The sequence below is a fragment of the Trichoderma ghanense genome, assembly GCF_004382785.1.
Source record: "Trichoderma ghanense strain CCMA-1212 chromosome Unknown scaffold_0, whole genome shotgun sequence".
NCBI classification, from domain to species: Eukaryota; Fungi; Ascomycota; class Sordariomycetes; order Hypocreales; family Hypocreaceae; genus Trichoderma; species Trichoderma ghanense.
The window spans coordinates 1,279,594-1,297,414 of NW_027395663.1; the positions used below are offsets into that span (position 1 = coordinate 1,279,594).

The window sequence follows — 17,821 nt, forward strand, 5'->3', positions numbered from 1 at the left end:
TTGATCCACCGAATTATACAGTGTGCTATTTCCACAACGGCCAAGCCATGATATCCTATTTTTAGTTTGCAATTCAATTTTTCGATTGTAAAGAATCTATGAGATAAATGAGGAAGGGGTTTCTTGTGTGCGAGGGTGCGTATTGTCCCGTCATCGTCGACGTGAGACAAGACGTCCAATCTGTCGAAAGCGTATATCTCGGGGAGTCATTTATGCCTTTCTCCAGGGTTCTTTGTCGTCTATGTTTGAGAAGACAGTTTCCTACAAAAGCATATCAGCGCTATAATCCTCATGAATGAGCCCGCAAACTTGCAACATACCAACTGGAAACAGCGAAAAAGTCAAGTCATGGGTACATAAAGACTTCAAGTAGAACGAGGGAGTTCCGAATTCTTCGGTCCATCGATCCATCATTTCATCAAGCACTTTGCTCGTCATAACAAAGGATAATAAGTGTATCGCATTGCGGGGAAATTGCCGTCGGAACGGCATACGAGACCGTGAGGCAATCACGGGTGCGGGATGTGCTTGGTATGCTGAGAAGGGTACTGTGTTCTTCCGATATCGCAATTCGGCATCGAGCTTTTGCTTCCGTGCGTTTGTCTCGGTTTCTATCGCTGGTATGTACACGCTGGTGGTTCGTTTGGTTGGATGATGCATGTCTCGCCGCGATGTTCGGTCCATAGGTGCTGCTCAAGTCGGAATCCGTCCTGGTCAACTGTCGATAGCTCATATCTGCGAACCCTCGTACTTTTGCCGGGCAGCCTGGAGAGTGCCTAGACGCTTCAGTTGGTCACATGAACAGCATTTGCAGACCGTTGAACAGGGCTTTGCCAACCTTTACTGGCCATGATATCCAGCTACAGGGTAACCAGGCATTCAATACTTCGGATATGCCATCGGAAGAGTGCAGAATCACGCGCGGGGTTCATCGAGGTAGGGGATGCATCGCGGAGTACAGCGGTTTATGTCACGAGCTTCGTTTCGAAGGCAGTGGAGAGGGCGTCGCGGGAGTTGATATTTGACAGTCATCTTGGGCTGTTAGTACATATGCATATAAAACCATTAACAACACAGAGATTTTGGGGTTTGTTTTGATTTGGTTCCAATTTGCTTCTCGCTTCGGCAATTGCTATCAAATAATGGTCTCACGATGCTTGGAATGGTCATTTGTGCAGCTTGTCGTTTCGGCGGGTTTCAATGGGGAGTGCGAGCTTCCATTGACGGGGGTCGCCGTGGCAGGGGTTCAGGTTTATGGCAGGTTTTGGTGAGTCTCGCTTCGAAGCAGGTCACCCAATGGGGAGACCGAGAAGCATCGTGGTCAATCAGCGTTATAACGTCTCTCGTCTCGTCCTTTATTGCGTCTCGAGCTCGGTCGCATCGCATCGATGGCCTGTTGTGCTGACGCTGGACGGCAGAACACGCGATGCATCGTGCTATCACGGCCCACAGCGGGGCTCGGTGTGCAGGCCGACGGTCCCGCAGTTGGACGACTGTCTGTCTACCTATCGGTGGAGCGAGGAAGAGAAAGAGACAGAAGATGGCGAGGGCATGATGTGATCGAGGCACGATTCAACAGGCCATGCTGTTGCGAAATGAGCAAAAGGGGAGGAGACCACTGGGAGATGCGGGGGATTCTCCTTGCTTCAAGAGAGGAGAGGAGAGGAGAATACGGAAGACCAGAGGAGAGGGGGGAAACGAGGCCATTTTGGACCAAACAATCCATCAAAGGCGTCCTCCAACGATCATCAGCCGCTGCGGAGTAAGTGACAGGCAATAATGAGAATGTTTGCGCTTCGGGTCTGCCACACTTGACGATGGCTGCTGATACCGTACGTCCTGTACTGTACAAGTGAATGCATTGCAGTGACCGTCTGACCAGCTGCAACAGCCAATCACCGCCGACATCATGCCATCCATTGCCCAGACGCCCTTTAAAATGGCGCTGCACCACAGTCCGGATGCGATTCAGTTCTGGACCTATCGCCGACATCATTGGACGGGCTGTATGGGACGATGGAGGGAGGGGTACGTCACTTTCCCTTTCCCACGGTTGATTCTGTTCTTAGACAAGGCCAGTGCTGGTTCAAGAGATATGATGCATGTACTGGTTACCTTGCGCAGAGTGCAGTGGGCTCCTTGCAGTGAAGTATCCGGATCCACTCGGAGAGATCGGCCGGAGACGGGGAGGGGGGCGATTTAGTCGCATTGGACGGCTGATTCGAGTCCAGTTTTCGTGATGCCACCGCCCGGCTCTTTGCTCTCCCAGCAGCTCCGGGAGCAAATGGATGGCCAAAGTTTTCTTTGCGACTATATCAGATCCAGATCGCGGCACTTCTCGACCATGACCTCATCCCCATCTGCCCCTGATGCACGAATCTGTTTTCTTTTTTTTTTTCTCAACCGGTACTCGACTGCCAGTGGGTCATTTCCCCAGATTCTTTCCCCGGATTTTGGTGGATAGAAGCTAGTAGAACTAGCGCTGCACGGTGATGCTAAACCTAATCGAGTACCACTCAGACGCCCTCGCCAGCGGTAATCCTGCACAGTGAATGGCGGATAATGTGGTATCATCGTCACGCGATCCAGTCTGGCAATGCTCATTCCTCGTTCGGGAGAAGGCAGTCGCTACCCCGCCCGGCCCTGCCAACTGAGTAAGGGACAGGCAGTGGGATTGCTCTCGGAAGCGAGTACGACCGTGCCTGTGCCTTCCCGGTTCTCTTGATTCCCTTCCCGCCCCTTCCTTCCCTTTTATCAGGCCACTACTTCCCCTCTCCCCAACCCTCCTCTTCTCCTCTTTTCTCCTCTTCTTCTTCCTTTCACCTCACTAACCATCACGTCTTTGTTCATCTTCCATCTTCAACTTCATCAACCAGTGAGTAACTGTGCCTTGGCTCTTCTCTTGATCTCGGCATCTCTTCTCACACAGTCACTCCAGCTCTTGGATCCATATTGATCCCTGCAGCACCGAACAGCCACCACCATGTCTGAACCTCTCACCAAGGTCGATTCCGCCGTCCAAGGCCTGTCATCATCGCCGCCGAAAGAGAAGGGCCATAGGAGAACAAGCTCTAGCGCGGCTGGTGTCATGACCATTGCGGAAATTAGTAAGTCGCGTCCTGTATGCTTCCGCGCTTCCGAAGACCCAGAATACTGACGCCCTGCCACAGACGAGAGCAATGCGCCTTTGGAGCTGGCGCTGGAGACGCAGCAGACTGCTTGGTAGGTTTTCATCTGCTGATCCACCGCATCTTGCCATGACTTCTCTTTGTCGCTTCACATGCTAATGCCTTGTTTGTTTGCATCAGGAAAATAAATCAGCGGCCAAAGGATCTTGACAATGATCAGCTGCTACAAATTCCCCTCACCAAGCCTCCCATCAAGAGCATAACGCTCAAGTTCCCTCACGGCAAAGAGGTCGTAGCTCGCAACATGAAGGGCCTGACAATAGGCGACGCACTGTCGGCCATTCACAAGGCGAACAAGAACCGAGTAAGTTCTGGTTGAACCACCGTCTCCCCGAGATGGCGGGCTAACGTGCTTGCAGGCCGATGATGAGCTTGACAACCCATACCTCAAGGGCTTCGCATGGGAACGAGGCGAGAACTACTTTGAAGTGCATCTCCAAAGCCAGCCGGCGACGGGCTCGTCAAGCGGCGGCGGCGGCGGCAAGAAGAAGAAGAAGAACAAGGATGCGGAAGAGTAAATGACCCATTCAACCATCCTAATGTCTGTTCCAATAGTTCCTTCAATTGTTTTTGTTTGGCTTCGCGGTTCGGTGCGAGTCGGCGCCCGGGATATTGCAACTAGATGTTGTTGGTCGGGGCATATTTGCGATTGCTGGAAGCATCGCCAATGTAGCTGAATTGCTTGCGCAACGGAGTGCTCTGCACTCTTAATGTATAACTTGGACTCTTTCAACTTGCCCCTACGTGATCATTTACTGAGACCCTTTCGATCATCGGCCTTGCTTTACATCTGGCGGTCCGTGGTGGTCGGCTTCCCCTCTTTGCATTGTCGGCGGATGCGGGGTCGTGGCGATCAACGGATTGTCTCGCTGCTTTGTCAAGAGATGTGTGATGTTCATACTGTATCCCCAAATCAGAGAAGCACTGCAGCAGCCCCGTTCAGCATCTCCAGAGTCGGTCCAATTGGGTTGGCGAACAGCACTTTTAGTCTCACGGCGGTCTGCATCTGGGATTTCCTCTCAGAGTATTCTCTACGAAGTGAAACGCGCCTGTTTTACTCCCTACAAACTTGAGATTCTCTGATTTCGGCCCTTGGAGATGTTTGAGGTCCATTGCCGGCTCTCCTCGAAAGCATCTCGGCATGTTTAGAGTACTGCGTGGAGCTGCTATAAGCACTGGCGTACAGATGTGGCGCCTACAGGGCGTCAAGAACGATGATCTGTCCTTCCTCAAGACCACGAAGATGATTAGATGCAGTATCGATTGAATTCGATGTAGCTGGAATGGTCGTCAGTCGTTGCGAGTCCGTTATTGCTGGTCTTATACTGTACCTTACTTGTTGTGTTTGTGGGTCTCACCACAAAGTACTATACCTTATCATTAGCCCCACGAGGAAGAAGATGGGAGCTACGTTGGTTGAAATGAACCAAAAGTGTAACCGCATTCTGGATATGGATTTGTATCTGTAGAGACCTGTGATTATCGAGCTCGGAATATTGAATTGCTGCTGATGCTGAATTTGGAGCTGAAGTCGGACGCACGGCCCCGTTGATCGAGGCAGCTGTACCCGATTCGGCATCCCCTCTTGGGGTACGTCACCGGTCGGGTCGCTCACCCTGAAACCTTCTTGCCAACTGCATCTACTCAATTGCTTTGTGTGCCGTTTTTGAAGAGTGCTGTAGCATCTTTTTAACGAAAGTTCGGATACATGCACCGGAGAGGTGTAAGAGGCGGTTTGTGTGCGTGTCTCGTATGAGTTACCCCATTAGGTATTGCATTCGCCGACTGGGGCGGGTGGTAGATGCTTCATTACCTTGTCCGAAGACGCGCAACTTGACAACCTCTGAAGATCCAAAAAAAATGTCCTGCCAGGCACTAGAATGCTTACGTACCAACGTAAAGCCCTTGATTCAACACAATTGAACACATATTCTCTCGGTAGATCGTTGTTCCCTTCAAAGAAAAGAGGAAAAAAAAAAAAAAAAAAGGTCGGAAAGGGCAATGTGTGGCGAGTCTTTTTGCTGGAGAATAACGGGCAGACGCATCCATTCTTTAGCTCGGGAGCGGGACGCGCAATGCTTGCAACGTCAGCTTCTGATAGCAAAAAAAGAAGCTTACACACAATTTTTTTTTTTTTTTTATTCTTTTGACTTTTGTCTTATAACTACCCTTTTGACCACAATTTGCTTCCCCGTTTGTAATAGAAAGATGGGGTACTGAAATGAGCACCGGGAGTAATAGCTCGTATGTACTCTTTCCTTGTCTGGGCGGGAAATTCGGTTTGTGTGTTTGGGGATTCTGTGGTGCAAAAGCTCAAGGTTGTGTCTAAGGAGGGTGGTGTAGCCTGTTGGTGATGCGGCTTATGGCTTACACGACGCCTTGATATTCTTTCTCATACGTTACCACGCAACAACCTCTCACCACAAGTCATCTTCTTCTTTTTCGTTTTCTTCTTCTTCTTCTTCTTCTTCCACTTTTACTCTTTCCTTCATTACCATCATCATCATCATCATCAGTCGACACAGCCATGACCAGACAATGCCACCACCGCCCTTGGATACCCTACGGAGCACAACACCCGCACCAGCACCACCACAGCCATCATCCCCATCCGCCTACTCCCGCATCAAGCCTCCCACGCCCCCATTCCCAACATGCCTCTCCCAGCAATCACCAACCAACAACATCGAGGTCCAGATCCCGCCCCTCGTCGCAGGCGCCCTCGTCGCCTCCTTCGCAAAGACCCTCGCCGACGGCCTCGGCAGCGAGCTCCTCCTCGCGCACTACTACCTCCCGCACCGCCGTGTCCGGCCCAACCTCGACATCGTCCTGGACCGCCTCCTGGCGTCCTTCGCGAGGCGCCTCTGGGACGAGCTCTTCCGGTTCTACCACGACGCGGACCAGCCCTACTCGGGGGAGCAGCTCTCGCGGCAGGTCTCGCTGCTGTTCCAGGGGCCCGTCAGGCAGCTCGTGCTCATACTCAACGGGCCGGAGACGGCGCGCTGCGTGCTCGACGAGCTGGGGCCGGGACTCTCGAGGCGGCCTCTGACGTGGTCGAGTAATGCCCGGGGCATCGACTTTGCGCTGGCGCTGCAGCTGCTGTGCGGGTTCTGGCATCGAGAGTTCCCGGAGCAGTCGCCGGGGGGTTCGCCGGAGCAGATTGCGCGCGCTTTGCACACGCTCATCACGACGGGGGATGCGGCGAGGACGCTGGTCGATGAGATGAAGAGGCTGCTCTTGTCGCCGCATTACGTCCAGATGCATTTCGCCGAGTCGGCCATCTGGGATGTTGTCCTCAAGAGGCCGGACATGAGACCGCCCGCGGACGGATTCCACATTGTGCAGTTCAAGTTTGAGTGTCAGCTTTTCAATCCGCTGGGGGGCTTCAGCGATCTCGTGTATATCCGCTTGGCGTCCCTGCCGGTTGTGACGGGGACGGCGGCCGAGCACGTCTGCATGACTGTGGCGGAGTACACCGAGCGGCAGTGGCCAAAGAGCGGCCCCGTCGTGCTGCAATGTCTCGACGAGGCGCTCTTCAACGCGGCGTCGTCGCTCCTCCAGGGAGAGACATTCTCGGGCATGTCCCTCTGGGACGGCAGCGGCGACGGCAACGGCGCGCAGTGTCCGGGCTTGAGATTCGCCCACGTCGAGACGGAGGGCTCGTGGATCCGGATGAGCGTCAGCGCAAAGATTCGCACCCTGATTGACGTCTTCCAGCACATGTCCTGGTTCTGCGCGGCGGTGAGCGCGTCGCCGTTTCCCGGGGAGGTGGCTGAGAGCACGACGGAGGTGACGGATTGGGCGTACGTGGACGGGAACGTCTATGTGAGCTGCAGCCTGAATCATAGCCCTGTTCACGAGGCGGATGCCTTGCCGTGGCTGCGGAGTTTGCCGCGGAGTACGATTGCGAGCGGGTTTCCTGTGGACTTCAGGGCTTCTTCTGCTTCCGATGTGGTGATGTGATGGTGCGTGGTGTTTTGGCATGATGGCAATTGTTTGTAGCGGCAGGGAAAGGAGCAGACGGAAAAGAAGCGGTACATTGAGATATCTTCTAGACAGGAGTTTATGAATGATTACCCCCCCCTTTTCTGCGTTACATATCCCTCATACAGTCTATTTCTTCTAAGGCTCATAAATTCCTCTTGCTCGCTGGCCCGTGAGGAGCTCTGCCTCGCCGTCCTCCATGACCAGGTAAACGTCTTCATGTCTGACACCAAACTTTCCCTCCAGATAGATACCCGGCTCGTTGGTAAACGTCATCCCGGGCTTGAGCAGCGAGCCAGTGTTCCATTTGTTCAGGTACGGCGACTCATGCGCCTTGATGCCGATGCCATGGCCAAGGCGATGCGTAAACCCGTACCCGTAGCCCGCATCTTCAATGACGGAACGGGCAGCAATATCAACGCTGGCGGCTGTGCCGTTGGGCTTCATGGCCTTGGCGGCGGCGGTCTGCGCGTCCAGGACGATGCGCCAGACCTTTTCCTTTTCGGCACGCAGGGGGTCTGCGACATGTTGGTCTCGTCTTCCTGATGGAGGGTCAATCATGAAGCTGCGGCAAATGTCGGACGAGTAGCCGAGGTAGTGCGCGCCGACGTCGATGACGACCATGGAGTCGTGCGTCAGCTTCTTGCCCCCCGTGACGAAGCCCCCGTGCGGGAGGGCGCCGTGTTCCTCGAAGAGGACAATGTCGAAGAAGAGCCCGAAACCAATGGAGAGCAGCGTCTGGTCCAGGATGGCGGTCACTTGGTCCTCGGTCAGATCGGGGACGAGGCACGGGCGCATGGCTCGCACGGCGGCAACGGTGCCGGTGTTGACGGCCCGGAGGATCTCCACCTCGGCCGCCGTCTTCTGCTGCCGCACGAGCTCGGCTTTGGGGCTGAGGCCCACGGTGCGGAAGCCTGCGGCGGTGAGCCCGCGGACGATGTAGTCGCGCATCTCCTCCTCTATCATGAGCGTCGGGGGCTCGCTGCCGCCGGCGAAAAGCCTAGAGTTGAGCAGCGTCGTGTACGGGTTCCAGTGCTCTTCCCAGACGACAATGTCCAGCTCGGCGTCATCACGAGACGGGATGCCCAGCATGCGCACGCGGCCCTCTTCGAAATGCGGCGACAGAAATGCAGTTTTTGCGTAGACACCGCCGTTGGGCGATACCTGCGGCTTGATAAGCATGAGAAAGGGCCGCTCCTCAGGTTCCCATGGCTCCCAGTCCTGCTGCGAGACGTTGCCGTAATACTGGAAAGTGTAGCCTGGCTCGAGGACGAAGGCGTCGACCCCGTTGGCCGCGAGGGCCTGTGCTAGACGGTCTCTGCGGAGGATGAACTCTGCCGCTTGAATGGGTTGCGCGGCGTCTAGGAAGGAGAGATCTGATTTGAGGTTGTTGATGGAGCATTGCTGGACGCTGGCAACGTCTGGTTTTTGGCGAGAGGTGTAGAGGGACAAGGGGCTGTTGTGGGCGTTTTTGAAGAGGAGAAGGGGTGTGAGGATAAGGAGTATGAAGATGGAGATGCGGAATCTCCTTGACGAAGCACGGTGCTGGAATGCTTCTCTTTGCGGGAGTTGTGGTGATGGTGTTGCTGATGTCGGAAGGGTTGCACCCTTTTCACCAGGAATGAGCTGGCTGTCCATTGCGTCTCGTCACGGTTGTCATCACCACAGGCATCGAGAGCCAGGTGCTACGCGAACATCCGTTGATAAGAGGTCAGAATCCAAACCGCACTCGGGGAACCTTGGCTTTGGAGTATAGCTCATGATAAGCTAAGAATGCAGCAACCTTGTAAATGATTGTGTCTCGCCTGCGATAACGGAGAACCTCGAACATGGGCTTCATGGCAGGTTCGATAGCGAGAAACTGGCATCCGCTTGAGCTGTCGGCTAATAGGCTGAATGGAGGGTTTCCAAAGCAGCGCCAGAGTCCGAAGACGTGACGTACTCCCCTGCCATGCAACCTCTCAATGTCCCACAATGGTTCGACGCTGCTTGTTAGAGCGTCTATGTGGGGGGAACAGTGTGGTATTTGTCTTTGCTCGTATATCATCCTTTCTGTAGCCGGAGCTATGCAACGAAACATTCCCAAGCGGTTTTCGCATGTTGATAGCGTCTCCTCTTCGAAAGTGTGCTATCGTATGAGCGGGGTCGAATAGGCCACTTGAATGTCATTCCATCCGTGCCTTAAAGTAAGCCACAAGTTCGGCCAACTGAAAGAGGAAAGCATTGTATAACATTGCATTGGCGGTGCGTTCCCCTTTTTGTCGCAAGGAGAAGCGGCGCTCATGGTTTGGGTAGGAAACGGCATACTTTGGGATGACTTGACTGACTGGTATTGAGGACAAGATTAACATATCTTGTGTAATTTCATAAGATTCTTTTGTGTAGACGCTGTGAAAGTGACCGTCGGAAAATGTGTCTTGGCTCACAGAGCTAGCACTTCGGCTATCATCACCAAGGAGATAAATGTCTGTAAGAACGTTCGTTATCTCAAGGCCGATGCCGATCTTCTCTGACCAACTGGATAGCGTCCGAAGTAGAGCAAGTGATTGGCCTGCAAGTGCTGCAAGTCTTGTTGCAGTATTGGTACAAGACCAGCATGAAGTCGAGGAAAAGCGCATGTAACCCTACCTGCAGCCTCCTTCTCTACAACCCCTCTTCGTGTAAGTCGACTTCGCGTGCACTTGGATCAACACGACTTCAAGCGGAGAGGAATGAATGTTTGGTAGAGTTCGTCAACTGCAAGCATCATGACCGTCGAATCAAACGAGACTGAGGTTCTTGACGTGGAAGTCATACCTTCTGATACTGTAACCAAGACAGTTGGTGAGACAGTGGCCGAAAATGTCGCCAAAGATGATGAGAAAGGCAAAGATGTCGATGTTGAAGCTGGGAGCGTGCTAGAGGCAGCCAAAGGATACTATAGCAAGCTCTCCGTCTGGTTGATGGTCCTCTTCTCAGGCCTGGCCATTGGATCCGACGGCTAGTAAGTCGCAGTCCTCCACGAAGAAGTTCATCACCTCATCTCATCACAGTAACGCTGCCGTGATAGGCAATGTCGAGCTCCTCCTCGGCGTCATCTACCCCAATGACCTTTCCAACTCCATCTACTCGCGCCTCAGCAACGCCTTCCTCATCGGCATGATCATCGGCATGCTCTTCTTCGGCGTCGTCGTCGACCAGCTGGGCCGCAAGACAGGCGCCGTGGCCACCACCATCCTGCTCGTGCTGGGCATCGCCATGTCCGCCGCCGCCAATGGCACCTCGCCCAAGGGCCTCTTCTGGATGCTCATCGTCGCCCGCGGCGTTGCCGGCGTCGGGGCCGGGGGCGAGTATCCCGTGTCGGGCGCCGGCGCCGTTGAGGCTACCGACGAGAGTCGCCAGTACCGCAGGCACCGCGGCTTCATGTTTGCCATGCTGGCGGATCTGTCTTCGGACCTTGGGTACGTCTTTGGCGGATTGGTGCCTCTCCTCTTGCTGCTCTGCGTCGGCCAGAGAGAGGACAAGTACGAAATTGTCTGGCGGACGTCGTTCGCGCTTGGCGCCATCCCTCCGCTCGGCATCTTTTGGTTCCGCATGCGCATGGCTGTTGCTACGGCTTATAGGAAGTCTGCCATGAGAAAGCAGCGAGTGCCGTACTGGCTGGCCCTGAAGCGGTACTATAGGCCACTTATAGGAGCCGCGGCCAGTTGGTTTCTGTATAACTGGATCTCCATTCCCTTTGGAATCTTCAGTTCAACGATCGTCAACCGTGCCAATGTGGGACAGAGTCTCACCAAGTCTCTTGGATGGGGTGTTCTCATCAACTGCTTCTACCTCCCTGGCCCCTTTCTGGGAGGATATCTGTCCGACAGGATCGGGAGACGGCAGACGATGGCTCTCGGCTTCGGGCTGCAGGCAATACTAGGCTTCGTTCTTGGGGGCGCAATCGGCCCTATCCAGACAGTCTTTCCTCTCTTTGTCGTGCTTTATGGCATCTTCTTGACGCTCGGCGAGGTGGGACCTGGAAGGTGTGTATCAAAACCAACACACAAAACCTTGTTGTCTCTCGAGACTCCGTGGAGCATCACAGAATAGACGGCTGACAATCTGAAATCTGCAGCACCGTCGTTTTGACTGCCTCGGAAAGCTTCCCCACGTCCATCCGCGGCCAGATGATGGGCCTCATCAGCGCCTGGTCCAAGGCCGGAGCCGCAATCGGCACGCAGGTCTTTACGGCCATCCTCAACAAGTACGCCAGCAATCCCGACAAGGGGAACCAGGTCGCGTTCCTCATCGGCTCCGCCTTCGCTGTGCTGGGCGGCCTCGTGTCCTTTTTCGTCATTCCTGATGTGTCGCGCAGGCTGGACGACGACGACGAGGCTTGGAAGGTCTATCTGGCGGATCATGGATGGGAGGCGACCTGGGGAGATGCTGACACCAAGGATCCTGTCGGCGTGATATTGAATCGTCAGGCAGATTGAGGCTTGAGTATGAGGTTGCGATGTAGGGGCTAGACTTTGAAACTCGCTTCGGCAGAATGTATACTCCGAGGAGTGTTCCGAGCGGTCGTTTATGGGTATGATTTCAACACCCGTCATTAACAATGTCTTTCTGGAACGACCGAGGCTGTCTATTTATATGGTGGCTGTTATAGTAAGTCCAGTATTTGATGATATATTATCTGATATTCCGTCTTGTGCATGCATTCCTACATGTCGTAGTGACCCCTGGAAGTTAAGATGCTGATATCGCGACTGGCTTCAGGTAACCTCGGCAGAATTCGTCCACCGAAGTTAGTTGCCTGGGATAAACATGTAGAGTATCTTATGGTCTCGAGACGAATGATTCCTTGTTTCACACTGGAGACAAGCTGGTACATGAACAGATGGGAGCCAGGGGCACTTCATTCACTCGCGTAAGATGTTCTGCCTAACTCTCGCTCACTTTCGATTCACCCACAGTCCCTGCAATGTGATGGGCGGAACAGTAGGCACGAGGCAAACGCAAGGCAGAACGGATTGACTGCCTCCGCCCTTTTCCTCCCCTTCCTCTTCTCCGTCTTTTGGGAATTCTTGGAAACACCAGATATCCGCCGTCAAGGTTGCTTTGTTCGCTCAATATCAGGCCAACCGCCTCTCGAGTCTCGACTAAGGTATGTAAAGCCTCACAGCTCTGATACTTACATTAGACGCAGTGCTAACTCTGGTAGCAACGAACCATGACTCCCGTAACCACCCCTCGCGGTCGGCAGAAGCAAGCGGTCGGCTTTAAACGAACGCCCGAGTCCGGAGATGGAGAAGGTTCAAAATCTCAGCGTCCAGGCCGAAGCCACCAAGGAAGTCCCAAAGATCCATTCTTTCGATCAAGTCCTCTGAAAAACGCCATCGCTGCACGAAAGGATCCTTCCTCGACCAAGGCCAAAACGACGTCGACCGCGGCTGAAGCCAGCGAACAGTCCATCGATCAATATCCTGTGACCCGACTCGTTCTGGATCTCGAGAAGAGAGAACGAACAGCTCAAGACAAGTACAACAGCCTCAAGGAAAGACATAACGAGCTCGATGCAGCCTTGGAACTCTCAAAGAAAGAAAGACAAAAGGAAAAGTCTGTTTTCGAAGCGGATTACAGAAACTTCCAAGATGCCCTCAATGCCGCCACAAAGGAGCTCAAGAAAGAAAGACAAAGAGCCGACGAGATTCTCGCCAGAAATGAATCCCTCGAGACCCATCTCGCAGCCCATACGCGCATCATCAAGTCTCTCGAGGCAGGAAACAGCAAGGCCAAAGCCAAACTCAAGAGCCTCCAAGCAGCCCACAATGCCACCCTGAAGGAGCTCGACGCGGAAAAACAAAAGGTCGACGAGTCCGACAACATCCAATCTCCAGAATACGACGCCTTGTTACACCAACTCGAGCAAGAACAAAAGAAGACCAAGGAGCTACGTGCAACAAGCGAGAGTCTTGCCGCTGTCCTCGACGCCAAGTCCCAGGAAAAAGACTTTATCGCCAAGATGCTCGAGGAAAAGACCTATGAATCATATATATTCCGCTGCGCCGTCGCCGCAATCTACAAATACGAACCCTCCCGCGAGCGCCCGAAATTAGGGAAACTTATTCGCGACATTATCTTTTACCTGCGCGATAAGCGTCAGCGTGAACTAGTGGCGCAGCAGCAGGAAGGCGACGATGGAAACGGCCTGCAAGAAGACGGAGATGGCCGGGACGAGGAGCAGGAGCAGGAGCTCGAGCAGGAGCAGGTGGTCGAATCCGCGCCTCAGCATGAAGAGTCTCGTCTAGAGACCACACCTGATGCTGAAGATTCGGGTCACGGGTCGGAGGACTTGCCTCTCAGCCGGACAGCGACGCGGGCGAAAAGACATCGGACAACGGAGAGGATGGACTATAGCGACAATTTCGCTACATCTGATGACTCGGATGACGAAAAGCCTCTGGTCGAGGTCCTCAACAAGAGGGCGAAGAAGCTCAGAACCATGTCGTCTCACGAGGAGGCGTCATCCGCGGATTGAAGACCCCCTTGGGCTCCCCCTTATTTTTTGTGGCTGAGTAACAGATTATGGGGGACACTCGGCGTTTGTGACTCGATTGTGAGCAGACGACGATGCGGTAATTTGGTTCAATGTATTAGCCAATAACCCTGAAAACCAGGTAGTATCAAAAGTTTGCGATTCATAAGTCATTGGATTTCTTGATGGTGCAGCTAAACTGCCTACTCGGCATCGAGCTGGTTTAGTGTTCTGTACCGCAAGAAAACTGACAAAGGGACAAGGAAACAAGAAAACAACTCTACGAGATACCAATGCCTTTGGTCTTTTCTGCCCCGTCCAGAAGGTAGAAGAAGCAAGCTCGAGAAAACAGCAAAGAAAAAGGAGAGAAAGAATTAACCTGCTGTGAGAATCATCTCAAAATCTCGCTGATAAAGCATCCGTAACGCCATGAATATCCCCCTCGGCCAACACGGCCCAAATCTTCCATACGAATAACCCGCTGATCTTTGAAAATAGTTGGTCTAGGCAGTTGTACGGAGTACTCGGATTATTCCTAGTTGTCGTTTCCGGGTCGTCCGCTTGCGGCACTCTCGCCTACTTTCACCTCCTCATCGGGAACGCCAATGCTGACTCCGCCAGCCAAGCTCGTGGTGCTCTGCATGGCTCGCTCGCGGTCCCGGCCCTGGCCATAGATGCTGTCTCGAGGACCAGCGATGCTGACGCCTCCGCCTGGTGCAATGCTCGCGCTTGCCGTAGTGCTCACGCTGTCGCTCCTATTCCGGCTCGCGTCACTCGACCGTCTCTCTCGAACAATCCTCTCCAGCTCTCGGATGCGACGCTTGAGGGCCTCGTTCTCCTTCTTTGCATTGTCTAGCTCCTGTCGGTAAAAGGCCGTCTCCTCGTAGCGCAGCGTTGCGGGCAGCAGCCCAGGGCTCATCTGGTCACCGGGTACGGAGCTGCCAGGGGTAGCAACCACGGAGCTCATCATGACGGAGCTGGCAGCTGCCGGGTTCCTCTGTTGATGGAAATAAGTCGAGGGATCTATCGAGCTGGGCGGCGCGGGCGATCCAGTCTGGCTTCTGCGAGACGCACTGCTATTCTGACGTGACAGCGATGCCGGATGGGACGTTCGGGCTCGGGCTTCGTATGACGAGGCGAGATTGGGGAACGTCTGGGATGTAGAGGACGAGGTCCTGTGATGGCGGCGAGAGGTGGGAATCGAGAAACCGGAGCCGGACAAGAGCGAGGATTCGACAATGGGGTCGTGAGAAGAGGTAGCGTTCGATGTCGACGAGGCGTTGGACACAACCGACGCATTGTGGGCGGCACGAAGCAGCGAGAGCTCGCGGGTCAGACGATTCACCTGTCGTTGGTCAGTCAATGGTCGCACCATGGCAGCTGTGGTATCACCCCCGGTGGTGGGGGGGGGGATTATCNGGCAGGCAACGGCGCGCAAAGGGGGGCTGTTCATACCACTGCCTCCTGCTCCTTTTCCAGCTGCATGTGAAGCTCTGAAGCCGTCAGCGGCCGCGGGTGTCGCAGAGGACCCGGGCCAGGCCCGACGGCGGCATCGGAGGAGCCCATGGGCGACTGCGGCGGGAGTCCGGGAGAGGGGAGAGCCTGGGTCGGGACGTGCTGGTTGACGGCGGCCTGGTTGGAGGGCAGGATGTTGACCGAGGAGGAGGCGGACTGCTGCGGCGACGATGCGGACTGCAGGTTGGCGGACTGGCGACGAGAAGCTGTGGCGCTGGCCAGGACGCGAGGCGAAGGGGGCACCGAGTTGAGATCCGGCATCGTTGCTTTCGTACGGGACGCGCCCTTTTTGTTCCGTTCTTGACTCTCTTGTTCCTTTTTCTTCCTACTTTCCCTTTCCTCGCCTTTGCCGTTTGCTGGTCTTTGCTCGATCTGTGGCGTTTAATCTCGCTCCACGGGCCGGCGACGGCGGTGGCTGGCAGGGTCGGGGGGCTGCTGTTGCGCAGACGGAAAAAGAGAAGAGCAGCGGGCAAACGAAATTGGAGATGCGGTGTGTCGTGTCGTGAAGGCCGTCGAGACCGGGTTGAGACGAGAGGGACGTGCTTGGCCGAGGTCACCGGATTTGTCGATACGGGCCAGGCACCCCCTTCGGTCTGGTGGTTGCGCTCGCTATTGGGCTGCTGCGGTGCGGGGTGAGTGGGAATTTGGTGGTGGCCGCGGGCACTAAAACGGGCCCCGACAAGCCGCTGGTGTTGGTGCTGGTGTTGGTGCTTCAGGGGTTGGTGGTGGACGGGTGGTTGACTTATTCAGCAGCTGTGCTTCTGTTTGATGGGTACAGAGAGGCTGCTGGATGCAATGGATCCGATGGAAGCTTCTCAACGGCTGGATGCATCGAACATTGTTCATTGACGGATGTGTGATACCCTGTGCAGTGCGTTGCAAATGTGTGAGGGCTTGAAACTGCTGCCATGGAGGCACACAGGTTACAGCTCCCGTTACAGCCACATCACGTTAAGTAACGCAGCTTCTTCCTGTTCACCTTGAGCGGCCTTGACCAAGCTGTCCCTTTTGCCCTGTCTAATGGGACGTCTTCATAGCAACACAGATAGAGAGCTTACGAGTATTATCCCATCGCTCGTCCCAACCGTATCTCCCGACACAGTCTATACAGTATGTACAGTGCAGCACAGGTAACCGACAGAAGTTGACCTGCGGGGTTTTGAGACGGGGGCTCGCAATCATTCGAGAAATTGTCTACCTCAAGCCAGCTCCTCAAGGACCTTCGACATGCAGCGAGGGCGTCTCTTGCATTGTACTGCATCGTTGGGTTACTTGAATATCGCACAGGGACAACTTGTACCTCAGTAAACGAACGAATGCGCACAGAGAACACGTCCGTCCAATAATACGTGGTCATCAAGTTTCGCACTTCCATCTCGTCCATCTCCATCTGGGGACAACAAGGTCCCACCACAACTGCCGACAATGACATTCAGCGGCAGAATGTTTACATGTATCCCAAGATGACTCCATCTCAAAACGCGGAATAAAGCTCCGATCAGCCAATCCCAGATTCTCTCCACAGAGAATCCAGTTTATGAGAAATCCCACTCATCGCACTTGGCCGTTATCTTATCCGCCTCGCGATCGATGTTCCCCGTTTCTCCTTGCACGACATCAACATGATGCAATAGCGCGACCAACTAATAGCGCTGACGTCAGGGCCCATCCACCACATATAGTACATCCATTAAGGCATTTAAAACAAACCAGAAGCACAACCTCAATTGAACTCTGTTCCTGTTATCATCTCATACTACGACAAGACAATCACAGTAACACCAGCTCTGCACCAAATTCATCAACCAAATCCGTCAACCAAACACATCACAATCACCATGCCCGAAGGACGTCAATCCCCTCCTCCCGAACGCCAGACCGGCGCCCAGCTCCAAGATCCCACAGGATCCGGCAAGGGACCCAACTACGACAAGTCACAAAACAAAGACCCCAAGAGCCAGCTTGATGTAAGTTCAACTGGAATGGATATTTTGTTGTTGTATTTCGCTGCAGAGAAACAGAAACAGTCGGCTAACCAAAGGCGTCTTGTGACAGAAACTCACATCCAACCCCAAAGGCCCGATGGACGATGTCCTCGAACACAAGTTTTCCAAGGAACCTGGAAACTGTGAGTAGCTTCTGAAGGCTGCGCGGCTTCACAGGCCGTCCATTAAACTCCGTCATAGACACTCCGTTGAACAAGTGAGAACGGAACCGGAGGGAACTGGGGAGCAATTGGGAATAACAAGAGAAACTGGCATCCTTTGTATAATAGTCAATTCATAGCATTAATCATTGACCTGCTACACTACCTCATGGCCGTAATCTCGAGAACCCCGACGACAAAGGGTCCGAACTCGGGAACTCGACAGAAACTGGCATCTTGTGTATAATAGCCAAGCTGTAGCATTAACCAATGCAACGCTACATGTCTCGTTCCCGTGATTTGAAGTGGAAGTCGTGAACTCTGTTGACAAAGCATCCCAAGTCGGAAACACGAGGGAAACTGGCAACTTGAACGTAATAGTGAATTGGAAGCATCAATCATTGCACCGCTAAACTATCCCATGCCTGTGATTTGAATCCGTAAACCCTCCGACGAGAACTCACCCGCACGCGTGAATACTATAAA

The 17,821-nt window shown here is 53.9% G+C and overlaps 8 protein-coding genes across 8 annotated transcripts; 5 read left to right on the forward strand and 3 right to left on the reverse strand.

Annotated features, from left to right (window-relative positions):
* Positions 1-2,983: 2,983 nt before the first annotated feature.
* On the forward strand, positions 2,984-3,706 carry CCMA1212_000444 (uncharacterized protein; the record flags this gene model as incomplete). Its single annotated transcript, XM_073697911.1, has 4 exons — positions 2,984-3,107; positions 3,171-3,222; positions 3,309-3,492; positions 3,548-3,706. The coding sequence occupies 4 exons, from the start codon at positions 2,984-2,986 to the stop codon at positions 3,704-3,706; spliced, it is 519 nt and encodes a 172-aa protein (XP_073562773.1).
* Positions 3,707-5,726: 2,020 nt separating this feature from the next.
* Positions 5,727-7,151, forward strand: CCMA1212_000445 (uncharacterized protein; the record flags this gene model as incomplete). Its single annotated transcript, XM_073697912.1, has 1 exon — positions 5,727-7,151. One exon carries the CDS (start codon positions 5,727-5,729, stop codon positions 7,149-7,151), a length of 1,425 nt encoding a protein of 474 aa, XP_073562774.1.
* CCMA1212_000446 (uncharacterized protein) lies at positions 5,859-7,172 on the reverse strand (the record flags this gene model as incomplete). The annotated part of the gene is made up of 1 exon (XM_073697913.1): positions 5,859-7,172. One exon carries the CDS (start codon positions 7,170-7,172, stop codon positions 5,859-5,861), a length of 1,314 nt encoding a protein of 437 aa, XP_073563259.1.
* A 138-nt stretch (positions 7,173-7,310) lies between these two features.
* CCMA1212_000447 (uncharacterized protein) lies at positions 7,311-8,810 on the reverse strand (the record flags this gene model as incomplete). Its single annotated transcript, XM_073697914.1, has 1 exon — positions 7,311-8,810. The coding sequence occupies one exon, from the start codon at positions 8,808-8,810 to the stop codon at positions 7,311-7,313; it is 1,500 nt and encodes a 499-aa protein (XP_073563260.1).
* Positions 8,811-9,919: 1,109 nt separating this feature from the next.
* CCMA1212_000448 (putative metabolite transport protein GIT1) lies at positions 9,920-11,632 on the forward strand (the record flags this gene model as incomplete). Its single annotated transcript, XM_073697915.1, has 3 exons — positions 9,920-10,155; positions 10,205-11,179; positions 11,272-11,632. The coding sequence occupies 3 exons, from the start codon at positions 9,920-9,922 to the stop codon at positions 11,630-11,632; spliced, it is 1,572 nt and encodes a 523-aa protein (XP_073563452.1).
* Positions 11,633-12,369: 737 nt separating this feature from the next.
* Positions 12,370-13,677, forward strand: CCMA1212_000449 (uncharacterized protein; the record flags this gene model as incomplete). The annotated part of the gene is made up of 1 exon (XM_073697916.1): positions 12,370-13,677. The coding sequence occupies one exon, from the start codon at positions 12,370-12,372 to the stop codon at positions 13,675-13,677; it is 1,308 nt and encodes a 435-aa protein (XP_073563453.1).
* Positions 13,678-14,209: 532 nt separating this feature from the next.
* Positions 14,210-15,450, reverse strand: CCMA1212_000450 (uncharacterized protein; the record flags this gene model as incomplete). The annotated part of the gene is made up of 2 exons (XM_073697917.1): positions 14,210-15,019; positions 15,130-15,450. 2 exons carry the CDS (start codon positions 15,448-15,450, stop codon positions 14,210-14,212), a joined length of 1,131 nt encoding a protein of 376 aa, XP_073563410.1.
* A 1,577-nt stretch (positions 15,451-17,027) lies between these two features.
* Positions 17,028-17,395, forward strand: CCMA1212_000451 (uncharacterized protein; the record flags this gene model as incomplete). The annotated part of the gene is made up of 3 exons (XM_073697918.1): positions 17,028-17,156; positions 17,245-17,317; positions 17,376-17,395. 3 exons carry the CDS (start codon positions 17,028-17,030, stop codon positions 17,393-17,395), a joined length of 222 nt encoding a protein of 73 aa, XP_073563143.1.
* Between the last annotated feature and the right edge of the window lie 426 nt (positions 17,396-17,821).